The sequence below is a fragment of the Hylobates moloch genome, unplaced genomic scaffold (genome assembly GCF_009828535.3).
Source record: "Hylobates moloch isolate HMO894 unplaced genomic scaffold, HMol_V3 SCAFFOLD_1, whole genome shotgun sequence".
Taxonomy (NCBI): Eukaryota; Metazoa; Chordata; class Mammalia; order Primates; family Hylobatidae; genus Hylobates; species Hylobates moloch.
Genome location: NW_026652276.1, coordinates 181981812 through 182003489, shown reverse-complemented (window position 1 = coordinate 182003489; position 21678 = coordinate 181981812). Strand labels below are relative to the sequence as shown.

Below are 21678 nucleotides of genomic sequence, written 5' to 3'. Positions count from 1 at the left end.
AAAAAAAAAAAAAAGAAAAGAAAAAAAGAAAAAAAAAAAAATTTGACATAATTTTTCAGCTTATATAAAATCAGTTTACAAAGTGTTTATTTTTATAAACAAAAAGTTATACTGTTAATCATGCTATTCTTTTAATGATCTTATATGTTAAGCCATTGGTTCATTCTTACACAAATGATATTTAAATAAGGTAATACATTATTATTAAAAGGTGTGCAAACCAATGAATGTTACTAAATAAGGTCACAAAGCCCACGGGAAATTATTCTGTGAAATGTATTATTTAACATCTTTGATAAAGTTGTTTTCTATGATTTAGTTATTTTTCATATATAGTTTAAGGCAGCTTTATATTATTAACACAATTTTTTAATTTAAAATGTTTTCAATAAATCTCTACAATCTTTTATTTTTGACAATATGAAGAAGGTACAGCACTAATGCATAAAACCGTTTCCTTTTCCTGAGTATTTTTGCCTATTTCCTGTAAATGTGGCAAGAAGGAATTAAACATCTCAGCTAAAATTTAGGCAAATGTCTCCACCTAGATTGCCTTATAAATGCTAATGGAAGAGATTTTAATACTTTTAACAACTTCAAAATACTGAGTTCTTGAATAACCACAGTTCACTAAACTAAGAACAGTCATGCATTGTGTAATGACATTTTCATCACTGACAGACCACATATATCATGGTGGTCCCATAAACTTGTAATGGAGCTGAAAAATTCTTATTGCCCAGTGACATTGCAGCCCTTGTAACATCATAGTGCAACGCATTACTCATTTGTGTTTGTGGATGTTAGTGTAACAAAACCTACCGTTCTACCAATTGTATAAAAGTACAGCAACCTCACTAGCATCTGTTGTTTTTTGACATTCCAATAATAGCCATTCTGACATGTGAGATGGTATCTCATTGTGGTTTTGATTTGCATTTCTTTAATGATCAGTGATGTTGAGCTTTTTTTCATGTATTTGTTGGCCACATATATGTCTTTCGAAGTGTCTGGTCATGTCATTTGCCCACTTTTTAAAGCGGTTATTTTTCTCTTGTAAAATTTTTTAAGTTCTTTGTAGACTCTGGATATTAGATCTTTGTCTGACAGATTGCGAAATTTTCTCCCATTCTGTAGGTTGTCTGTTCGCTCTGATGATAGCTTCTTCGGCTATGCAGAAGCTATTTAGTTTAATTAGATCCCGTTTGTCAATTTTCGCTTTTGTTGCAATTGCTTTTGGTGTTTTCATCAAAAAACATTTACCCGTGCCTACATCCTGAATGGTTAATGAAAGACTGGATAAAGAAAATGTGGTACATATATACCATGGAATACTATGCAGCCATAAAAAGAAATGAGATCATGTCCTTTGCAGGGACATGGATGGAGTTGGAAGCCATTGTCCTCAGAAAACTAATGCAGGAACAGGAAACCCAACACTGCATGTTCTCACTTGGAAGTGGGAGTTGGTTGATGAGAACACATGGACATAGGGGAGAACAACACACACTGGGGGCCTTTTGGGCCGGTGCTGTGAAGAGGGCGAGCATCAGAAAGAATAGCTAATGGATGCTGGGCTTAATACGTAGGTGATGGGATGATCTGTGCAGCAAACCACTATGGCACGTATTTATCTATGTAACTTAAAAGTTGAAGAAAAAAAAGTATAGCACATACTGTTATGTATAGCATATAATACTTGATAATGATAATAAATGACTATATTACTGGCTTAATTACTGTATTTTACTTTTTATTGTTATTTTAGGAGTGTATTCCTTCTACTTATTAAAAAACATTAACTGTTAAACAGCCTCAGGCAGGTCCTTAGGAGGTATCCAGAAGAAGGCTTTGTTCTCATAGGAGGTGACAGCTCCATGCCTGTTATTGCCCCTGAAGACCTTCCAGTGGGACAAGATGCGAAGGTAGAAGACAGTGATACTGATGATCCTGACCCTGTGTAGGCCTAGGCTAATGTGTGTGGTTGTGTCTCAGTTTTTAACAAAAAAGTTTAAAAAGTTAAAACAATTTTGTTTGAACATTTTAATTAAATGGATTTATTTAAAAAGACTATAAAATTTGACATCAAGAGAAATAAAAAAGACCCAGAAGATTTAAATTGACAAATATAAAAATGATTGGCTACAAACAATGTAAAAATGTTTCCCAGCCCCCAGACAAAACATAATTTAAGTATAGTAATTATAAAATTAAAACAACTTTAAATAGAGAAAAGCTTATAGATTAAGGATACAAAGAAAGAAAAAATATTTTTGTACAGCTGTACAATGTGTTTGTGTTTTAAACCCAGTGTGATTACAAAAGAGTCAAAAAGTTAAAAAAAAATGGAAAAGTTTATAAAGTAAAAAGTTATAGTAAGCTAAGGTTAATTTATTATTGAAGAAAAAATAGTTTTAAGTACATTTAATATAGCCTAAGTGCACAGTGCTTATAAAGTCTACAGTAGTATGTACTAATTTCCTAGGCCTTCACATTCACTCGTCACTCAGTCACTCATGGACTCATCCACTAATGGACTCACCCAGAGCAACTTACAGTCCTGCAAGCTCCATTCATGGTAAGTATCTTATATAGCTATACTGTTTTAATCTTTTATACCATATTTTTAAGTTAACCTTTTCTATGATTAGGTATGCTTAGATAAATCCTTACCATTGAGTTACAATTACCTACGTATTCAGTATGGTAACATGCCATACAGGTTTGTAGCCTGGAAACAACAGATTACAGTACTTAGCCTAGAATGCACCAGGCTGTAGCATCTAGGTTTGTGTAGGTACACTCTATGATATTCACTCAATGATGAAATAGCCTAACCATGTGTTTCTCAGAAGTATCCCTTTCATTAAGAGACACATGACTATAAATCGAGGAGAAAGTAGAGGGCCCAACCGTTAACGTGGCAAACCCAGCTTATTTGATGATGTTTGGTGAACTTCGCATGTATGATAGGCTAAGCAGCAAAGTATATATCATGAATTTTGTTTTTAATATCACTATTAATTGCAGTTCAATAAAACTAATCTTTGAACTTAATAATAGCATCTGTCCATATACTTTGTAACTGTGAAGTAGGAATGAAAAATTATTTTCTACTTTTTAGTTATAATTTCATTTTCTATATATACACAGATAGATACTTTAATTATATATAAACTAGATGCATATAAATGTTACCCAAATTGATAAATGCAATCATGTCAACGTATTGTTACTTATTTGTATTTTTAATGCCATCATTCCACTTTTACAGATGAGACTACTAAGGTTTAGTGACATTAACTGTTATTTAATTTTTGTAGCAGATAAATAATGAAGCCTAGTTTGAAACAGAGATTTTGGCTTGTGTTTCAGTGCTTCTTCCACTGAGGCATATTTCCTGCATTCAAGGTTTTGGTTTCATATGCTGTTCACATTTGATTTGGGTACACAAGGAGACTTCTAAAGTGGTGGAGCTTTGGAGTTCATTCACAGATCATATGTTTTTCTACCCTGTCATTTTGCATAGGAGGAAAGTGAAGGCCAGTGAGGTAGAGTAATTTGAGAAAGCCACACAGGGATAATGACAGGACTAGAATTCTAGCCCTTCCTTCTTTTAGATGACATCTTGAGATAAAGACATTTTATCTGAAAGATCACAGCTTAACCTCAGGAGACAAGCACAACAATACTTCAATGGGTGTGTGTGTGTGTGTGTGTGTATAAAATGGGTATATATATAAAATATAAAATATTTTAACAAATATATTTTTCTCCAGGCATATTAAAAGTACACTTAATTGAGATGTATTTTAACTTTTTAAGGATACGTTTCTAAACTCATCTTATTAAAGCTCTCAAACCCCAAACAGCCCATTAGTAACCTGGTGTCCCAGTGCATTTCCATCGAATGAGAAAAATGTGATGCCAACAAGAAAGATCTCTCAGGAACGCTGTGCTTACCTTCATAAGTCCCACTTTCTAGGAGAGCACCACTTTTCTCCAATTCCATAAAATCTTCAACAGTGATGAAAATATAATCCACTCCAGGGACCTCACCCTCCTTATGTGGCCTTGTGGTGCCTGAATAAAGAAAAGTAAAAACAAAAGAAAGACGCTAAGTGATTTGTTGTTGAACTTTAGAAATACCACCATACTTCTGAATATTCAGTGCCACTTGTTTGTACATCCTGCAAGTTGGCAGTTTGCATTTGTCCTTCTGTTTGTTTGGCAACAGAAAACAGCAGGGGGTAAAGATTAAAGTAAACGTACAAAGCACTTTTCTTCATCAAGCTTATAAAGAGTTCATTGCCATGGGATATGGCTGCATATATTTTTCAGTGAAAAATTCAGAACATTGTGTCCTTTTTGAAGAGGTGGTTTGGATATTGAGCCAGCAGTCTGCTAGTTCAGGAATTTATATATTTCACTCCATGAATGAACCTCTATTGTCCTGCAGACTGCTGTGCTATGACATAAAATACAATGGAAAAGTAGCGATCTTAGGAAAATGTCAATTTGTCTTTTTATTTTCTTAATCTGCTTTCTTTTGGGAGGACTGTTTGTTGGTTTTCATTTGTTAAATTTGCACCCAGAGCCATTTTTATTTGATTTAAAGGTTCACAAAACCTTTACTATTACTTAAAATTAAATAATTAGAATTGTGTAATAATTAAATTGCAGTAGTAATTGTGATGCTGGGAATATAGTATCTAATTTGACAGGAGAAAACTTTCTCTGACTCCATCACACAGGCTCTCCCTTATGTGGCCTATCTTCTTTCATTACTGCCTCTAATTCTGACTGAAGTGACTCCCTACCAAGGGTTACTGCATGGGACCACCGTTCCTGACTCCTCCATCACCCATAGAGGGAATGGAGCTATGAGGGCCAAGGTGGCAGGAGTATCAGCTACTCAGACTGTAGCTCAGTCCAGCTCTCCTGAAGAACACAGTCTTCCAGGCATGCTGTCCAGTTTGTGCGGCAAGAGCAGAAACAAGAGACATATTCAAGGCTGCAGGTTTGTTTCCAGGTAATACTTCCTTCCCTGAATATGCCCTAAGCTTCTTCCTTTTTCTATGCCACCTACATAGGCATTTTGCATGGTCAGATTGGAATTTACATAATGCATACATGCAAAGAAGTATGCAGAAATATACAGAGGCCAGATATATAAGGTAGTAACATTGGCAGGCTTCATATATATAGACTCCTCCATATTGTCTATATGCTAAAAAAGTATTTTAAATCCTTAAATTTTATTTTTGTTCTCTGCATTTGAAATCTTTATCAACTAGGTCATGAAAATAGCCAGTCAGTTCTCCTTTTGGTGTATTAGAATCAAATCTGGACTGCAACTGAGAAGCAGAAGCTAATGTCAGAATGTACAATATGCCAGGGAAATTTGATTTTGGATAAAAATGAATAATTCCTATTGAAAACATTTTTTAAGATTTGAAGTTATTATTTTCTAAAATCAGGTTTTATAACTCGTCTTTGGGGGTTGCAAAACAATTTTTTTCCATAATCATGTTTAATGACTTTCCCTGAATTGGTTATTTTGTTTAACTGAGTCACATTTTGCAATATTTCCTGCTGCTTTTATGCTATAAAATACAAACCACCTACATCTAGTATGCATAATAGTGTCAAATTAATGTTTCTATGAGAACCTTAACTTTCGATATGCTGACTTTTATGTGCTTAACCCTTGTGAATTAAAAGTGCATTAACATGGTTTTTGGCAATCAATTTGTTTTTCTGTTTATTTAGAACACACTCCAATCATTAAGAAAAAAATCACGTAACAAAGACTCAATTTTCCTTACTAATTCATCTGCATATTTCAGAAGCTGCACACTTTAACTGCTTGCAGTATGGTAATGCATTCCTAGCACCACGTGAGCACCAGGATCACATGACTGAGGGCAATTTCCAGGGCTGCTGACTTGTTTGGAGTAACATGGCTGTACCAAATTTTAGTGAACATTAGTAGTTGTGCTCTTCTTGGGAGGCCCATCAGTACTTTCGGTTCACTAAATGGCTTTCCATCTCCATCGTGACTGAGTTTTTCCTTCTGTGATAGGCAACATCAGTGAGTATCACTTATTGCTATTGACCCAGCTGATGCTGGTTGCCTACTTGGACTGACAGTTCACCTACCTCATTGTGGCTTCAAGTTCTGCTCTACAATCTCAAATGCTGCAACCTCCATCTTTGACATCAGTCTCTGATCCTGTTTTCCTATTCTGTTCTTCTTTCTAATTATGATCTCTAGTCCCTGATCTCTTGTAATTTCCCTGATGTTCCCCAAATCTGGCTTTACTTGCTTCCCTAACTACTAAAGGACTAGGAAAAAAGACAGAATCTCTTCCTTCCTTTAGTTCACCTTCATGATTCCCCCACTCATAATTAACCCCCATGTTCACTGTTGGTTATTTAATTGTTGACAGCAGTTGCTATAAAAAAACGTAAACTTTCTCTGACAAAGTACTCCACAAATTCAGATTACTTAATGTCAGTTTGATCCTCCTGATGCTTGGTAATTCTTTTATGTGTGTCTTCTTGTCTCTCTCTTATATTCCCAACATTTTCTAATATTCAACTGCTTTGACGTTTTGCAGAAGACATGAGCTCATTCTTTCTTGGTAAAGTAAGAGAAAATCTGAAACCAAATTTCCTAAAGTTTCCTAATTTTCATTTTTCTTATCTGCATTACTCTCGTATTTTTCCTTCAAAATTAAGACTTTATTGGAATTATCATCCATCTTGCTAAGACAAATTTCTTTTCCTTTGCTTTTAGAATTATATATTTTAAATTAAATAAATTAAATAAAATATTTTGTCAAAGTTGCATATACAGATATTTTAAGTCTTCAAACAATTTCATAAGACTTGTTATTTTTGAAAAGCAGACCCTCATTATCACCACCCAGCCCCCGGTAGCCCTTTCTTTTTATCCAGAGGCAAATACACTGATTTTAGCTGATTAATTTAACCCCCAAATCTCTAAACACTTCAAGATATCTCTTGAGTTTTTACTTTAGTAATTATTTCTTGATTTTAAAGAAAATGAGAATTTAACTCTTTTGTCTACAATTCTAACCCCACTGCACATACCACGTCCTGCTTTCCTTTCATTCTTCTAATGGAACAATCTTGTGTTTAGATTAGTGTTAAGCCTTTACATTAATAATTCTATGTAAATCTATTCCCAGCTGAAACTCGTGTACTGACTTTTTGTGTGTAATTTTTTTTTTTTTTTGAGACGGAGTCTTGCTCTGTTGCCCAGGCTGAGAATGCAGTGGCACGATCACGGCTCACTGCAACCTCTGCCTCCATGGTTCAAGCGATTCTCCTGCCTCAGCCTCTTCAGTAGCTGTGACTACAGGTGTGCGCCACCACACCTGGCTAATTTTTGTAGTTTTAGTAGAGACTGGGTTTCACCATGTTGGCCAGGCTGGTCTCAATCTACTGACTTTGTGATTCCCCAACCTTGGCCTCCCAAAGTGCTGTGATTTCAGGCATGAGCCACTGCGCTCGGCCGTGTGTAACTTATTACTCTCGATGTAATATGTTTTCATTTCCATTTTCCATTCATTAATCATTAAATAAACTCTCTCCTTGAGAGATAAATCTCCTCTCAAAATTCACAAATACATTTTATATTTTATCAAGTTTATCCTATTGAAGAAATATTTCCTGGAGGCTTCTGACATGCTCCAGTCTGGACTGTCGGCTGCCATCCAGGGATCATTCTTTGCCATCATCCTGGGGAGACACTTTGCCTCTCTCTTGTGCAGTTTCTCCTCTTCCCTAGACCCCATGTCTATTTTTGTGGTCTACATCCTCATGGTGGCAGAGCACATCTGTTGGAAGCTTCCTGTCGAAGGTTGCATGGAAGCTACATTGTTTGAGATTTTCCAAGCCTGAAGATGTCTTTATTCTACCCTCACTAGTGGCAAATCTGACAGCATTTCAGGAAAATGTAATCATGAAAATGTATTTCTTCATCTTGCTCCCCTGTTCATGCCACTACCATTCTTCTAGTCGTGCCGGTTTGAAACTTTCACCTCAGAGTCACCTACCTTTGAGTCCTCCCTCACTCCTTTATCACATCTCCAAATATTTGGCAAGTTCTATGTCCCATATCTCCACAACATCATCCTTCCCATCTGTGCTGTCTCTGATCCCAGCACCGCCCTCCTGGACCAGGTGGTGGCTCTGTCACTGGTATGCCTGCCTCCCTCCTTTAGGTTCACCGCTGCTCTTCCTGATGAGCCCTGGTGAAGCACCAGGCTGATCGCATTTCCTCTCTAAAGGCTTATCTACCCAATCTATGGTCAAGAGAGTGGGTTGAAAAAGGGAGGGAGAAAAAAATACTGAGGGTCAAGAAGAAACAGAGAATGCCATGATTCTATTATTTACAATAAAACACAACTCTCATGGTATGCCAGCCTGTGGAGTTTATTTACGTGGGCTTGCCTTGATGGAACATGTGAGAAGACATAATGTAAGAATTTTTTGTTTATGTAATACCCCCCTTTCTGGATTGTCATGTGTCATTCTGCTTTCTCTTTAACCTAAAATTTTCACCATTAGAATTACTCTTTGGTTCAGATGAAGGAGAAACTACCTTTAAAACGTATGATATTTTGAAAGTAAGCTGCCTGTGCTTTTTAGGACTCAGCCACTTGTTATCAGTATTACCTTGAGCAAGGTTCTCCACCTCTGTAAACTCTGGTTTTCTTATCTGTAAAATGGGAACAATAGTAGTAGCATCTTCATAGGGCTAATGTGAGGAACAAATGGGATAATTCATATAACATACTTAAGACAATGTCTGGCACATTTTAAATACTCAACAAGGATTATTATATGTTAAGTACTATTGCCTGCAAGAGCAGAAATGATTTTTTTAATGAAGTCTTGCCATAAATATTAACTGAGCACTATGTGCCAAACACTATTCTAGATGCTTGAGCTATATCTCTGAATAACACAGACTAAGATTCCTGCCTTCATGGAACTAATATTTTAATAGGGAGAGGCAGATAATAAATAAAAAATAAAAAGTTATATAGTATGCTATAAAGGGTTAAATCTTATTAATTGACTATAAATCAGATAGTTAGAACCTATGCACAATTTAGTGGGTCAAATACTGAGATTTCTGTTAGCTTAGACAGTATGGAGAAAAGGGTGAAGGAGAAGAGACTGTGAGAAAAAGACCTGAAGGGGAGTAGAGACCCACAATACTTGTAGGCTGCACACTACCCAGGTGACTGTTAGCTAAGTGGGAGACTGCTGGAAGTCAACAGGGGATCCAGAAAGAGCGTGGTTATATTTTAGAAAGAATCACTACATCCTTAAAGAGAAATTTCACTTATTTCACATATTGCTTGGATTAACTTAGGTCATTTGGCTTAACATCTTGGTGCCCGATACAACTATCAAAATCATTTTCAAAGGATAAACATGGCAGTGCATGGTGGGTTCCAATGACTGGTGTATGTGCACATACACAGACACTTACATGTCAACCCTCATTTTTAAAAGAATAAAATGACAAGGTTGTGGGAAAAAGGATACACTGTTATTAGAGTGTAAATTAGTTCAACCATTGTGGAAAGCAGTATGGCAATTCCTCAAAGAGCTAAAAACAAAACTACCATTCAACCCAGCAATCCCATTACTGGGCATATACCCAGAGGAATATAAATCATTCTACCGTAAAGACACGTGCACACGAATGTTCACTGCAGCAGTATTCACAATAACAAAGACATGGAATCAACCTATATGTTCTTCAGTGACAGACTGGATAAAGAAACATGGTAGATATACACCATGTAATACGATGTAATCGTAAAATGAACGAGAGCATGTAGTTTATGGGAACATGGATGGAGCCGGAGGCTGTTATCCTTAGCAAACTAATGTACGAACAGAAAACCAAATACTGCATGTTCTCACTTGTAAGTGGGAGCTAAGTGGTGAGAACTTAGGAACATAAAGTAGGAAACAACAGATACTGGGGTCTACTTGAGGGGTCTACTGGTGGAAGGAGGCAGAGGAGCAAAAAATATAACTATTGGGTACTGGGCTTAACACCTGGGTGAGGAAATAATTTGCACAGCAAACCCTCATGACATGAGTTTACCTATGTCACAAATCTTCACATGTATCTCCAGAACCTAAAAGTTTTTTTAAAAAGTAAAAGAATGGCTGGGTGCGGTGGGTCACGCCTGTAATCCCAGCACTTTGGGAGGCCGAGGCGGGCAGATCACGAGGTCAGGAGATCAAGACTATCCTGGCTAATACGGTGAAACCCTGTCTCTACTAAAAATACAAAAAAATCAGCCGGGCGTGGTGTCAGGCGCCTGTAGTCCCAGCTACTCGGGAGGCTGAGGCAGGAGAATGGCGTGAACCCGGGAGGCGGAGCTTGCAGTGAGCCCAGATCGCGCCACTGCACTCCAGCCTGGGCGTCAGAGTGAGACTCCGTCTCAAAAAAAAAAAAAAAAAAAAAAAAAAGAATGATATGGTGTGATAAAATGGTGCGATAAAAAGTTTCTTAGATTAAAAATCGAAGACATCTACATTCCATTTTTGTTTTAATGTTTTACATATATGATTCTAGATAAAAACATTGTTTAGTTCATCATCGATTTTCTTATGCACTGAGGTAAATAATAGACATAAAAGGCCATTATAAAAAGTAAAAGCATAAACATCATGCCAACAATATCTGCATTCCTTTTAAGTAATATTAATAGTGCTACTAAGAATACTACAATTTCACAAATATCATTGGTATCTTACTTTTGGAATATATTATAATCAAAGCTTTAAATCACTTAACTTCATTCAGGCTAACACTTATAATAAAGAAAAAAAATTTATGCCTGAAGATACAAATTGCCTTTTTTACTGTTTGGGTATGAAAAAAACGCGAGTAAAGATATAAATCCATTTTGTCTGATTATACAGTAAGATGTAGTATACAATGGCTTGGTCACTAGTTACAAGGATCCTTTTGTCTTTTGTAGACAGACATGTAAAACAGCTAATGCCTATGGCCTAGGCTGCTAGAAGGTTTTTGCCATTTGCTGAGTCATTTGAAAAGTGTGAAAGTGCTCATAAAACCTGATTAGTAGGTCATTTAATTTTACCTGCAGGCATAGCACCCACAACGAGAGTCAGAAAGCATTTTAGATCTATGTGTCTGGGAAGAAAGGATATTAGTTGGTGTTACGTCAATGGGCACGGCAGTGGCTGAAGAAGGAGAAAGCAATTGGAAATCTATGAACACCTCTTTGGAAAGTAGTATGATTCTAAAAATAAGGAAAATATATGAGATATGAAATGAAGTGTTGTACAATGGTAATTTGCAGCTAAAGGTAATTAATATCTAGACTGGGGAAAAAATTAAGTTAAATTTCTTGAAGTGGCTACTTACTTTTATGCTGAAATAATTACAGTTGCTTTTGCAACTCAAAAGATGAATAGTTGACAGCAAAGCAAGACTCAACAGTAATAACAAGTAATTATCCAGCACTAGAAATAGGGTGGAAGATGTAGAGAATAAAAGAGGGAATATAGATGATTCATCATATAGCTGAAGCTCACCTTCTTTTATTGCCCTTCTGTTTTGGTTGGGGCTTTCCTAAGTGGTGTATAGGAAAGTCCAAAGTAACTTTTATTATCCAAATTATAATTTATGTATTTTATTCTTATTATTTATTCCAGACCACTCCTCCAAAGGAAAAATAAATAGAACTGAAAGAGAGAAAATACTAAGTCGAGGCTTTGTTTCATCTTTTATTAATTAATTTCTTAAACAACAAAACAGCTTATTTATTAATTGCTAAATTAAGTACTGTATGAACAACACCTCCGTCATGAGTTAATGAAAGCATACAGTGCTTCTGCTCAAAAGACATGTCTAAACAAAATGCATTATCTCCCAAATGCTTAGCTTATTGATACACAGGGAAATCACAGGGAGGCGACTTGTCATTTTGTTACCATGGCAACTAGGAGTGCCAATGGAATTTTTTTATTAACCTACTGTTTAAATGAAGGAACATTGCTCTTTTTGTCTTAGGAAGAAAAGGGCATTTGTGGTAAATATAATTCTAAAGCGTATTTCCCCTCAGCTTTCTGCTATTTCCTAGTTTGAGTAAAATACTTTTCTTCAAAAGAGTCACCAGCTTGACAGACAGTATTATTACTTAGATGATGGTTCAGTGCAGTGATCTATTGCTATGTATTCTGATATATTAAAAATTCCATAGTGCTTGCTGCATGGCAGGTACCCAATATGTATTTGCTAAAGAAACAGACTTGGAATTAATCCTTAAGTCAATGTATTCTAAGCAGATGGGTCATTGTGTGAGAATGTGAGAAACTGAATTCTGTTCTTATTCATATATTCTCCCTTTCTTCTTCCTGGTGTTTCTCAACTGCAAGCTGGAAAAAATAGATCTTGACAGCTAGGGTGACTTCCTTTGTATTTGACCTTTGATTAACTAGATTCTTGAAGACACTTAAGTTGGTCAGTTACTCATCAGCAAGTAAGAACACAATCATCAGATTTGTGTGTGCTGCCAATAAAAACATACATCTGATAGATTCCTTTGGCCAATGCCTGTAATCAATTTTGACACAACAAGCCTAGGCCTTGGGTTTTATTATACTCATTTTCAATCATATAAAATCCCAAAGTATGGTTTTATACAAACATAGAGCTAAAGTAAGCAAAGCAAATAATATAGTTTGGGTCATTGAACTGTATGTGATAGACAGATTATAAAGTAATGTAGGCCTTATAGATTTCCTGTTAACTGATGGGGTGGATTGGTTTGAGGTAAAAAAAAATTAAAACCTACAATTCAATGAAATAAATCACTTATTAAGTATAAAAATTACTAATAGCCTCAATAAAACACTATGCACATTTTATAAAATATTGAAGATTTGACAAATCCATTTGTAAAATATTGGTAGTTACTTTGACTTATTTTCTTAACAGTGTGTTGCTCTAAACCTCAGTAATTATTTCAAAACTCTCTTCCCCTAAGATAACATGTTGTCCATTTTTGCTTAAAGCAGCACTGGCATATACTAACAACGTTAGGTATCTTCCAAAAACAGGCTTTTTTTTTTTGAAGAAGAAGAAACCTCTCACTGAATATCTTGGATATAAAGGTTCAAAATAGTGCCCCATATGGCATCAATTACTGTTTTAAATTTTAACAGTTTGGATTGAGGCAGCATCAGACCCAAACTTGGTGTTTCTTAAAACATAGGCTTCATCAAGGCCAGGTGCTCTGGCTCACGCCTGTAATCCCAACACTTTAGGAGGCCGAGGTGGGCGGCTCACGAGGTCAGGAGATAGAGACCATCCTGGCTAACAGGGTGAAACCCCCTCTCTACCAAAAAAAAAAAAAAAAAAATTAGCTGGGTGTGGTGGCGGGTGCCTGTAGTCCCAGCTACTCGGGAGGCTGAGGCAGGAGAATGGCATGAACCCGGGAGGCAGGGTTTACAGTGAGTCGAGATCCGAGATTGTGCCAGTGCATTCCAGCCTGGGTGATGGAGCAAGACTCCATCTCCAAAAAAAAAAAAAAAAAAAAAAAGGCTGCATCAGAACCATGTGGAGGACTTGTTAAAGCACAGATTGCTGATTCTCACTCCCCAGAGTCTCTGAGTCACCCTGCTGGGGTGGGGCCTGATTATTTGTATTTCTAACAAGTTTTCAGGTGATGCCTCTGACACTGCAGGTCCAGAAACCATAATTGGAGAACCACTGCTCTAATTTCACTCATATCTCAGGGAACTCAAAATAAAAACAGTGTTAAATTTCCTCATCAAATATAACTACAACAATCCATAAAGCATACCGGTCATGACTTTGGCATTGGCCCTGGAGTACTCTATAGCCAGGTACTGGATTCAGAGAAAACAAGCCATTCTTCATTTTCTGGTGCATAGACGAACAGAGTCATGAGGAGTATTTTTCATAGTGAAGTGTTCTTTAGAAGTTAAGTGAATTTGGGAAATAATGCACCTATCTTTATTTATGTGTGCTTATAAATAACTTTATTATTTGAAGTAATATAAATTATTTTGGCTCTATCTGTGCAACAGTATGGCTACTGGTAAAGACATAGGAGCTTGAATATCGCTCACCAGCAGTGATACATGATAATATGTTAAGAAAAAATAAGCATCTAATGCAGAAGATCTCTCACATGAAGAAAAGCTATGGTGGATGTCAAAAAATAGGTGACAAATGAAAAATCTGTAGATCTCCAAAAAGTAAGAAATAATAGCATTGCATTATTTTCATATACCAAGCTATCTGATTTGCTAAATGTTAAAATTACAGCTTGTTTACAACTATACTTATCAAATGAAATCAGGTGATAGGTAACATACACTTTGGAATTAGTACTCAGAAAGCTCTCTAACAAATTATTTAGGCCACCATATCGTTTCATTAATTCCATAGTTTTATTTGCACAATTAGGTCCCTGGTGTAAACACTAGAGTAAATGAGGGGTAGATGTGAGAAATATCATTTAAAACTTGAACTCAGCCAGGCATGGTGCCTCGCATGTGTAATCCCAGGACTTTGGGAGGCTAAGGAGTTTGAGACCAGCCTGGGCTACACACGGAGATCTTATCACTACAAAAAATTTAAAAATTAGCTCGGTGTAGTGGCACACATCTTTAGTCCCAAGTGGAGGATTGATTACTTGAGCCCAGGAGGTCAAGGCTGCAGTGACTCAAGACCATGCCACTGCACTCAGCCTGGGTGACAGAACAAGACCCTGTTTCAAGAAAAAAAGAAAAGAAAAAAAAAAAAAAAAAGCTGAACTCTTCACCTGAACTAAAAAACCTGTCATACCCAGCAAGAAAGAAAGACAATGTCTGGGGTGATCACTTTTGAAGTTGATGTATATGCAGTATATTTTCAGTTTTAAGGCTTCTACAGTAAATGACCAGATTTAATTACCAACAGTACCAAGATTCCTTGACCATTGACATACAAGCACTCTACACTGAAGACAAACTAGGACAAAGTGAATGATTTCATTTATTCATACATTTGAATCATCACTACATTGGTAACAAAAGATTTGTACCCTAATTCTTATCCATTCCTTCACACCAAAGTCCATCTCCTCTACCCAGCAGATTGCCAAAGAAACTTTGGTTGCATAAATTACTTTCATGATATTTCCATCTTTACCTCACTTGCATTCACAGTACAGAATAATTCACTACTTGGATGCAGAGACATAAATAAAATGATTCACCCCCATAAAATCAGATTACTTGATAGCTATAGTCTTGGCTTTTGATCCATTCTCACAATATACAGATACAACATACCTAACTAAACCCAGGACAGATGAACACTGCATTCTCACCAATAAAGTAGGGCAACCAACCATAATTCCAAGATTCTTGACTTGACTATTAATTTCCTGAATTTTTTAAGAGACTGGAAGAAGACAAATGACCCTTTTGTTACCAATTAATTTATTTTTGAACTTTTGATTTTAATTCTTTAATATTTAATTTAGATATGTTCTATATTTGGCATTCTATAGAATTAATAAAAGGAGGTTTTTGATTCCCTAATTTATTATTTACCAGAAAATGTTTCAAGATTACATACTGAGCTTAAGGAAAAGAAAGATCAGTGACTTTTTATAGAAACAATATATAGTTTGAAGCTTTTATGGTCTCCTCATGTAAAATTAATCTGGGCCAGAACTAGACTGTGTAGATACCACCAGTCCTCTAAGCAATGCAGACACACTACTCAGTGAACTTCATTGCATGGAAGGTTTAGTGGATCATACCTTTATCATTTTATCACTATTAGAATCTTGCAATGACATTAACTTTTAGTATCACCATATGTCCCTATAGCATCTATATTCTGAAATGCCCAAGGTAGATAGTAGAATACAGAGTCTACAGAGTATCAGAAAATCCAGATGAAAGAAAGAGGGCAGTTAAGTACCCAGGGATTTCAAAATATTGAAATGCTTTTCAGATTATATGGCATAAATCACATGTCTGAGTGATCAACTATTTTTTTTATTGAGGCTCTCAAGTACACACATATCAAATTATCATGGAGGGAAGAAACAAAGAAGAGAGGGAGGAGGGAAGTATCAATGAGTACCCACTAGGAGCTCTGGATGAGGTGCTTTTATTCTTGCTTAAAATCTTGAGTTAAAGAACGCCCTGTGCATCTGATTTATCTTATGTTCACGATACTAGCTACTATATTAGTTGATATTTTATCACACTAAATCTTATTATATAGTTGATGAAAAGCAGAATAAAAATTCACAACTCAGCTTCCTTACTTTAAAAAAATTACAGAATTGGGGATATTATAGCAGAAATGTACTCAGCTATAGCTGACAGCCCCTTAATTCCAAAACCCACATCTGTGAACATTCATATGTAGAAAAACATCTGTACATATTATAGGGAACAGGCAATTCTCCCCATTCAGGCCAGTGTGACTGTGGGCCAGCCACTAAATGTTGAGTGGCATGGCCTGGCTCCCCCTCAAGGAACTTAGGAAAAAAGAGAAAAGTGACTTGTTCAAATCAAATAATCAGCATTCTGATAAAAAAGAAAACATAAGTATCCAGATTTTCAGCCTGTAGATAATTGCATGCTTCTGAAGTGATAAAAAAGAGGGGGTGCAGGAGGTGGACAGAATATGATTTCTGCCTTTTTTGAGACTTTAATATTAGATACACAACCAGCAGCCCCATGGCCTAGATCCACATGGTCTTTTAGGCATGAAGGGCAGCAGGACTCAATTTCTATCCAATTGTCATAATCCCCAGAACACTGTGGTTTTAATCTCAGACCACTGTATTTCCTTCCTGATTGGAGAGCAAATTAAAAGTGATACAATATAAAGGAATGTGTATTGTGAACTGTCAAATAATCATTTGAGACTCCTGCTGGAAATTTTTACATAAACCTATCAGAATAAATCTATCCTATAATTAAAAAAAAAAAACCCAAAACAAAAAACACTTGGCTCTACAGACTCTCAAATCACTGTTCCTGAGAAATGCAATTATCATCAGAGATTAAGGGAAGTTTTAGGCATTAAAAATATAAAAGAAAATTGTAAGGAAATTTTAAAAGAGAGCTAATTAAGGTACTTCTGGCATAAGAGATATTGAGTTAATGGTGAGTTATCAAAATAAATACTGGATTCTTCAGAGAAAATGTTTATAATTTTAGATAAATCTTTACCTCCTTTAAAAAGAGTAAGAAAACACACTTACTTGCCAGGACTAATAGAGACATAATACAAAACAGAGAGGTGAATACCAGTAGCATCAGCTCAGCAGTTGACTCAGCATCCTACCCCTCAGGGGGAACAAGTGGCTGGAGAGTTCATACCTGGTAGGGTGATGGTGCTCTGACTTTCAGACCCAAAGTATTAAGTATCACTGCCTAAAAGAAGGGGTAGAGCATCTGGTATTTGAGAAAACTAGAAAGGCTGAGGCTGGCCAAACTAGGCTATGGGGCATTAGTGAATCCATGTTAGAATAAAAAATGTGCATGATATAGTTCTGCTGTGTCCCCACCCAAATCTCATCTTGAACTGTCATTCCCATAATCCCTGCATATCATGGGAGGGAACAGGTGGAGATAATTCAATCATAAGGGCAGTTTCCCCCATCCTGTTATTGTGATGATGAATTCTCATGAGATCTGATGGTTTTATAAGATGCTTCCCCCTTTGCTGGTCACTCATTATTCTCCTTGCTGCCACCATGTGAAGAAGGACATGTTTGCTTCCCCTTCTGCCATGATTGTAAGTTTCCTGAGGCCTCCCTAGCCCTGCAGAACTGTGAGTCAATTTAACCTCTTTTCTTTATAAATTATACAATCTTGGGTATGCCCTTATAGCAGTGTGAGAATGGACTAATATAGTACATATGTTTAACCTCCTGGAAAAATGTTAAATAGCTATTTATCTCCCCATTTAGATCCAAACTATTCCTTTGGGTTAGAGTTCAGCAAATTTCTAAAAGGACTAGATAGTAAATATTCTAGGCTTTGCTGGCCATACTGTCTCTGTAATAACTACTGTTATTAGAGATACAAGTGGACACATAATACATAAACAAATGAGCACAGCTGTGTTCCAACGAAACTACATTTACAAGGTAGTGGACAGATTTAACCCGTAAGAAGTTGTTTGCCCACCCCTACGTTAAGTTTTCCATGCTTTATGTCTTCATGATCTTATCTCCTAGATTTGTACTTGTAAATCAACAAGATGCAACTTCAGTGCCAGCATTTTGAGTGCACTACCTCGAGAGAGAAAAATATGACCATTTCTGTTGGTGTGGCCAGTATTAAGTGTAACATTTCATGTGTCCATTTTTTTTTAAACTTCTTCAAAACAACTAACCAGGTAGCTTTCTAATACACACACAAAAAAATGGGGGAAATATCTGTAGAAGGATCATAGATATTTGGTCTCTCAAGAGGCAAGAGAGGATTGTTCTTATGCAATCTTTGAAATAATATGAACAAGAAATTGCCAGGGGAAATACGTGTTTTGTGAGGCTGGATCAAGAGTGGAAACACATTTGTTCCTTCAGTATTGACTGAGGGCATTGCATCTTTTAGTGGTAAATAACAGTATCTTGTTGACCTTGCTTCCATTTTAGGGTATAATTATACTAGCAAACCTTCTGTGTGCTAAGGAATTTACCAGATATTTCATACAGGGAAAGAGACATGGAGCCTTTAAGTGCTCCTGAATGTTACATACAAACTTTATGCTGTTGTATCTGTAATATCCCATGTGTATGTTACATGGTCACCACAGAAATCAAGTTACTTATTTATTGGATAAAGTGGTATTTACAGTAATATTTTATATTTGATAGAAAATTTGTCATTACCTGACATAAAGATTAACAGTTACATGATAAAGTTATATATGAACAATATACATATATACATGGCTTTAAGTTTAGGACCATGGTTCAGTAAAATGAGCATAGCATACAAAAATAAGGCAAAGAAAAAGAACTATCTTACGTTAAGCATTCCAAGATATTTGATTCTGTGTTGCATGGCAGCACAATATTGAAAACTGATTCAACAGGAGAGAGCCCTCTAGCAAGACTATCTGCTAATTTTTAATATATTCAGTAATCATTTAGGAGCCTTTAATTTTTCTTTTACAAATTAATCATCTGTCCAAATATATATGAAATGTTTCAGAATGAATATCAATCTAGTGGAAAAGAGAGAAAGACATGGCTGATGAATATGGCAAAGTAAGGAATTATATGAGAAATTTTTTTATGTATATAATATTCACAAGCACTAATACTTATTGAGCTCTGACCTTACATGAAGCATTGTACTCTGCTTTTTGCATGCATTATCTCTTTCATTTTTCTTAACAACTGGATACGGTAGGTGGCATTTTACTCTTTTTATACCTTGAGTAACTTGCCCAAGTGTCAGCACTAGGATTCAAACCTGGGCAGTCTGGCAGTACAGGCCAGGCTTCTAAGCAATGGTGCATTCCACAAACATCCACAAAATGTTCTAAAAAATTTTTGTTGTGGGAGATAGATGAGAGCAGCAGGTGGGAGTGTGGGTGTGCCTTGTGAATGGGATGTGGGCAGCCACCACTCAGCATTCAGAGAGAATGTCTGCCCGGAAAGAATAATGAAACTGGGAATCAAATATCCTATGGCTATCCCAATTACTCTGATTTGATCATTACACATTGTATACATGTACCAAAATAACACAAGTACCTCTTAAATACATACAACTATCACGTATCAATCTGAAAAATATATGGAGAAGCAGAGGGAAGTAAGATAGTCTCTAAACTGTTGCCAAGTTAGAGTAAGGGTATTCAGAAAGATAACTAAGAAATGCCAAGAAAGTACCTGGGGTGAACCAAGGATTGATATCTCTGGAAAGAAATGTCCACATTTGTTGAATTAGGAAGCTATAAACATTTAAAAAGATGGTGCTGGGAAAACTGGCTAGCCATATGTAGAAAGCTGAAACTGGATCCCTTCCTTACACCTTATACAAAAATTAATTCAAGATGGATTAAAGACTTACATGTTAGACCTAAAACCATTAAAATCCTACAAGAAAACCTAGGCAATACCATTCAGGACATAGGCATGGGCAAGGACTTCATGTCTAAAACACCAAAAGCAATGGCAACAAAAGCCAAAATTGACAAATGGGATCTAATTCAACTAAAGAGCTTCTGCACAGCAAAAGAAACTACCATCAGAGTGAACAGGCAACCTACAGAATGGGAGAAAATTTTCGCAACCTACTCATCTGACAAAGGGCTAATAACCAGAATCTACAATGAACTCAAACAAATTTACAAGAAAAAAACAAACAACCCCATCAAAAAGTGGGCAAAGGACATGAACAGACACTTCTCAAAAGAAGACATTTATGCAGCCAAAAAACACATGAAAAAATGCTCATCATCACTGGCCAGAGAAATGCAAATCAAAACCACAATGAGATACCATCTCACACCAGTTAGAATGGCCATCATTAAAAAGTCAGGAAACAACAGGTGCTGGAGAGGATGTGGAGAAATAGGAACACTTTTACACTGTTGATGGGACTGTAAACTAGTTCAACCATTGTGGAAGTCAGTGTGGCGATTCCTCAGGGATCTAGAACTAGAAATACCATTTGACCCAGCCATCCCATTACTGGGTATATACCCAAAGGACTATAAATCATGCTGCTATAAAGACACATGCACACGTATGTTTATTGCGGCACTATTCACAATAGCAAAGACTTGGAACCAACCCAAATGTCCAACAACGATAGACTGGATTAAGAAAATGTGGCATATATACACCATGGAATACTATGCAGCCATAAGATAGGATGAGTTCATGTCCTTTGTAGGGACATGGATGAAACTGGAAACCATCATTCTCAGTAAACTATCACAAGGACAAAAAACCAAACACCTCATGTTCTCACTCATAGGTGGGAATTGAACAATGAGAACTCATGGACACAGGAAGGGGAACATCACACTCTGGGGACTGTTGTGGGGTGGGGGGAGGGGTGAGGGATAGCATTAGGAGATATACCTAAAGCTAAATGACGAGTTAATGGGTGCAGCAAACCAACATGGCACATGGATACATATGTAACAAACCTGCACATTGTGCACATGTACCCTAAAACCTAAAGTATAATAAAAAAAAAAAGAAAAAAAGAAATACGAGTGCTCTGAGCAGATGAAAAAGTAGTAATTTTCTAGAAATAGAGAAATGATAAAATATTAATAATCAGGTAAGACTCTAGTTTGCCAGGTCATATGTGCCCTTTAAAAGTCACATAATAGAAATGACTTGTAGAAATTTCAACAAATATGTATTTGATGCCTATAATGGCTCACAGACAAAAGTGAAATAAAATCTATTTCATCATCCTGGAGGACTCAAGTTATTAAGGTACAGACACAGTTGCAGCCACCCGTATAACAATTATTCTGAGACAGTTCTCAAAATGATAAATATAAAATATGTAGCTTAATCCTTTTAAAAGATAAGAGATGGTTTAAAGCAAAACTAATAA

At 36.3% G+C, this 21678-nt stretch overlaps 1 protein-coding gene across 6 annotated transcripts in view; it reads right to left on the bottom strand.

The window, feature by feature from the left end:
• MAGI2 (membrane associated guanylate kinase, WW and PDZ domain containing 2) overlaps positions 1 to 21678 on the bottom strand; it is a 1482569-nt gene that overhangs the window by 629798 nt on the left and 831093 nt on the right. For all 6 annotated transcript variants that reach the window (XM_032761229.2, XM_032761230.2, XM_032761232.2 and 3 more), the window contains exon 3: positions 3964 to 4083. In XM_032761229.2, coding sequence (XP_032617120.1) covers positions 3964 to 4083 — 120 coding nt within the window. The remainder of the gene's footprint in view (positions 1 to 3963; positions 4084 to 21678) is intronic.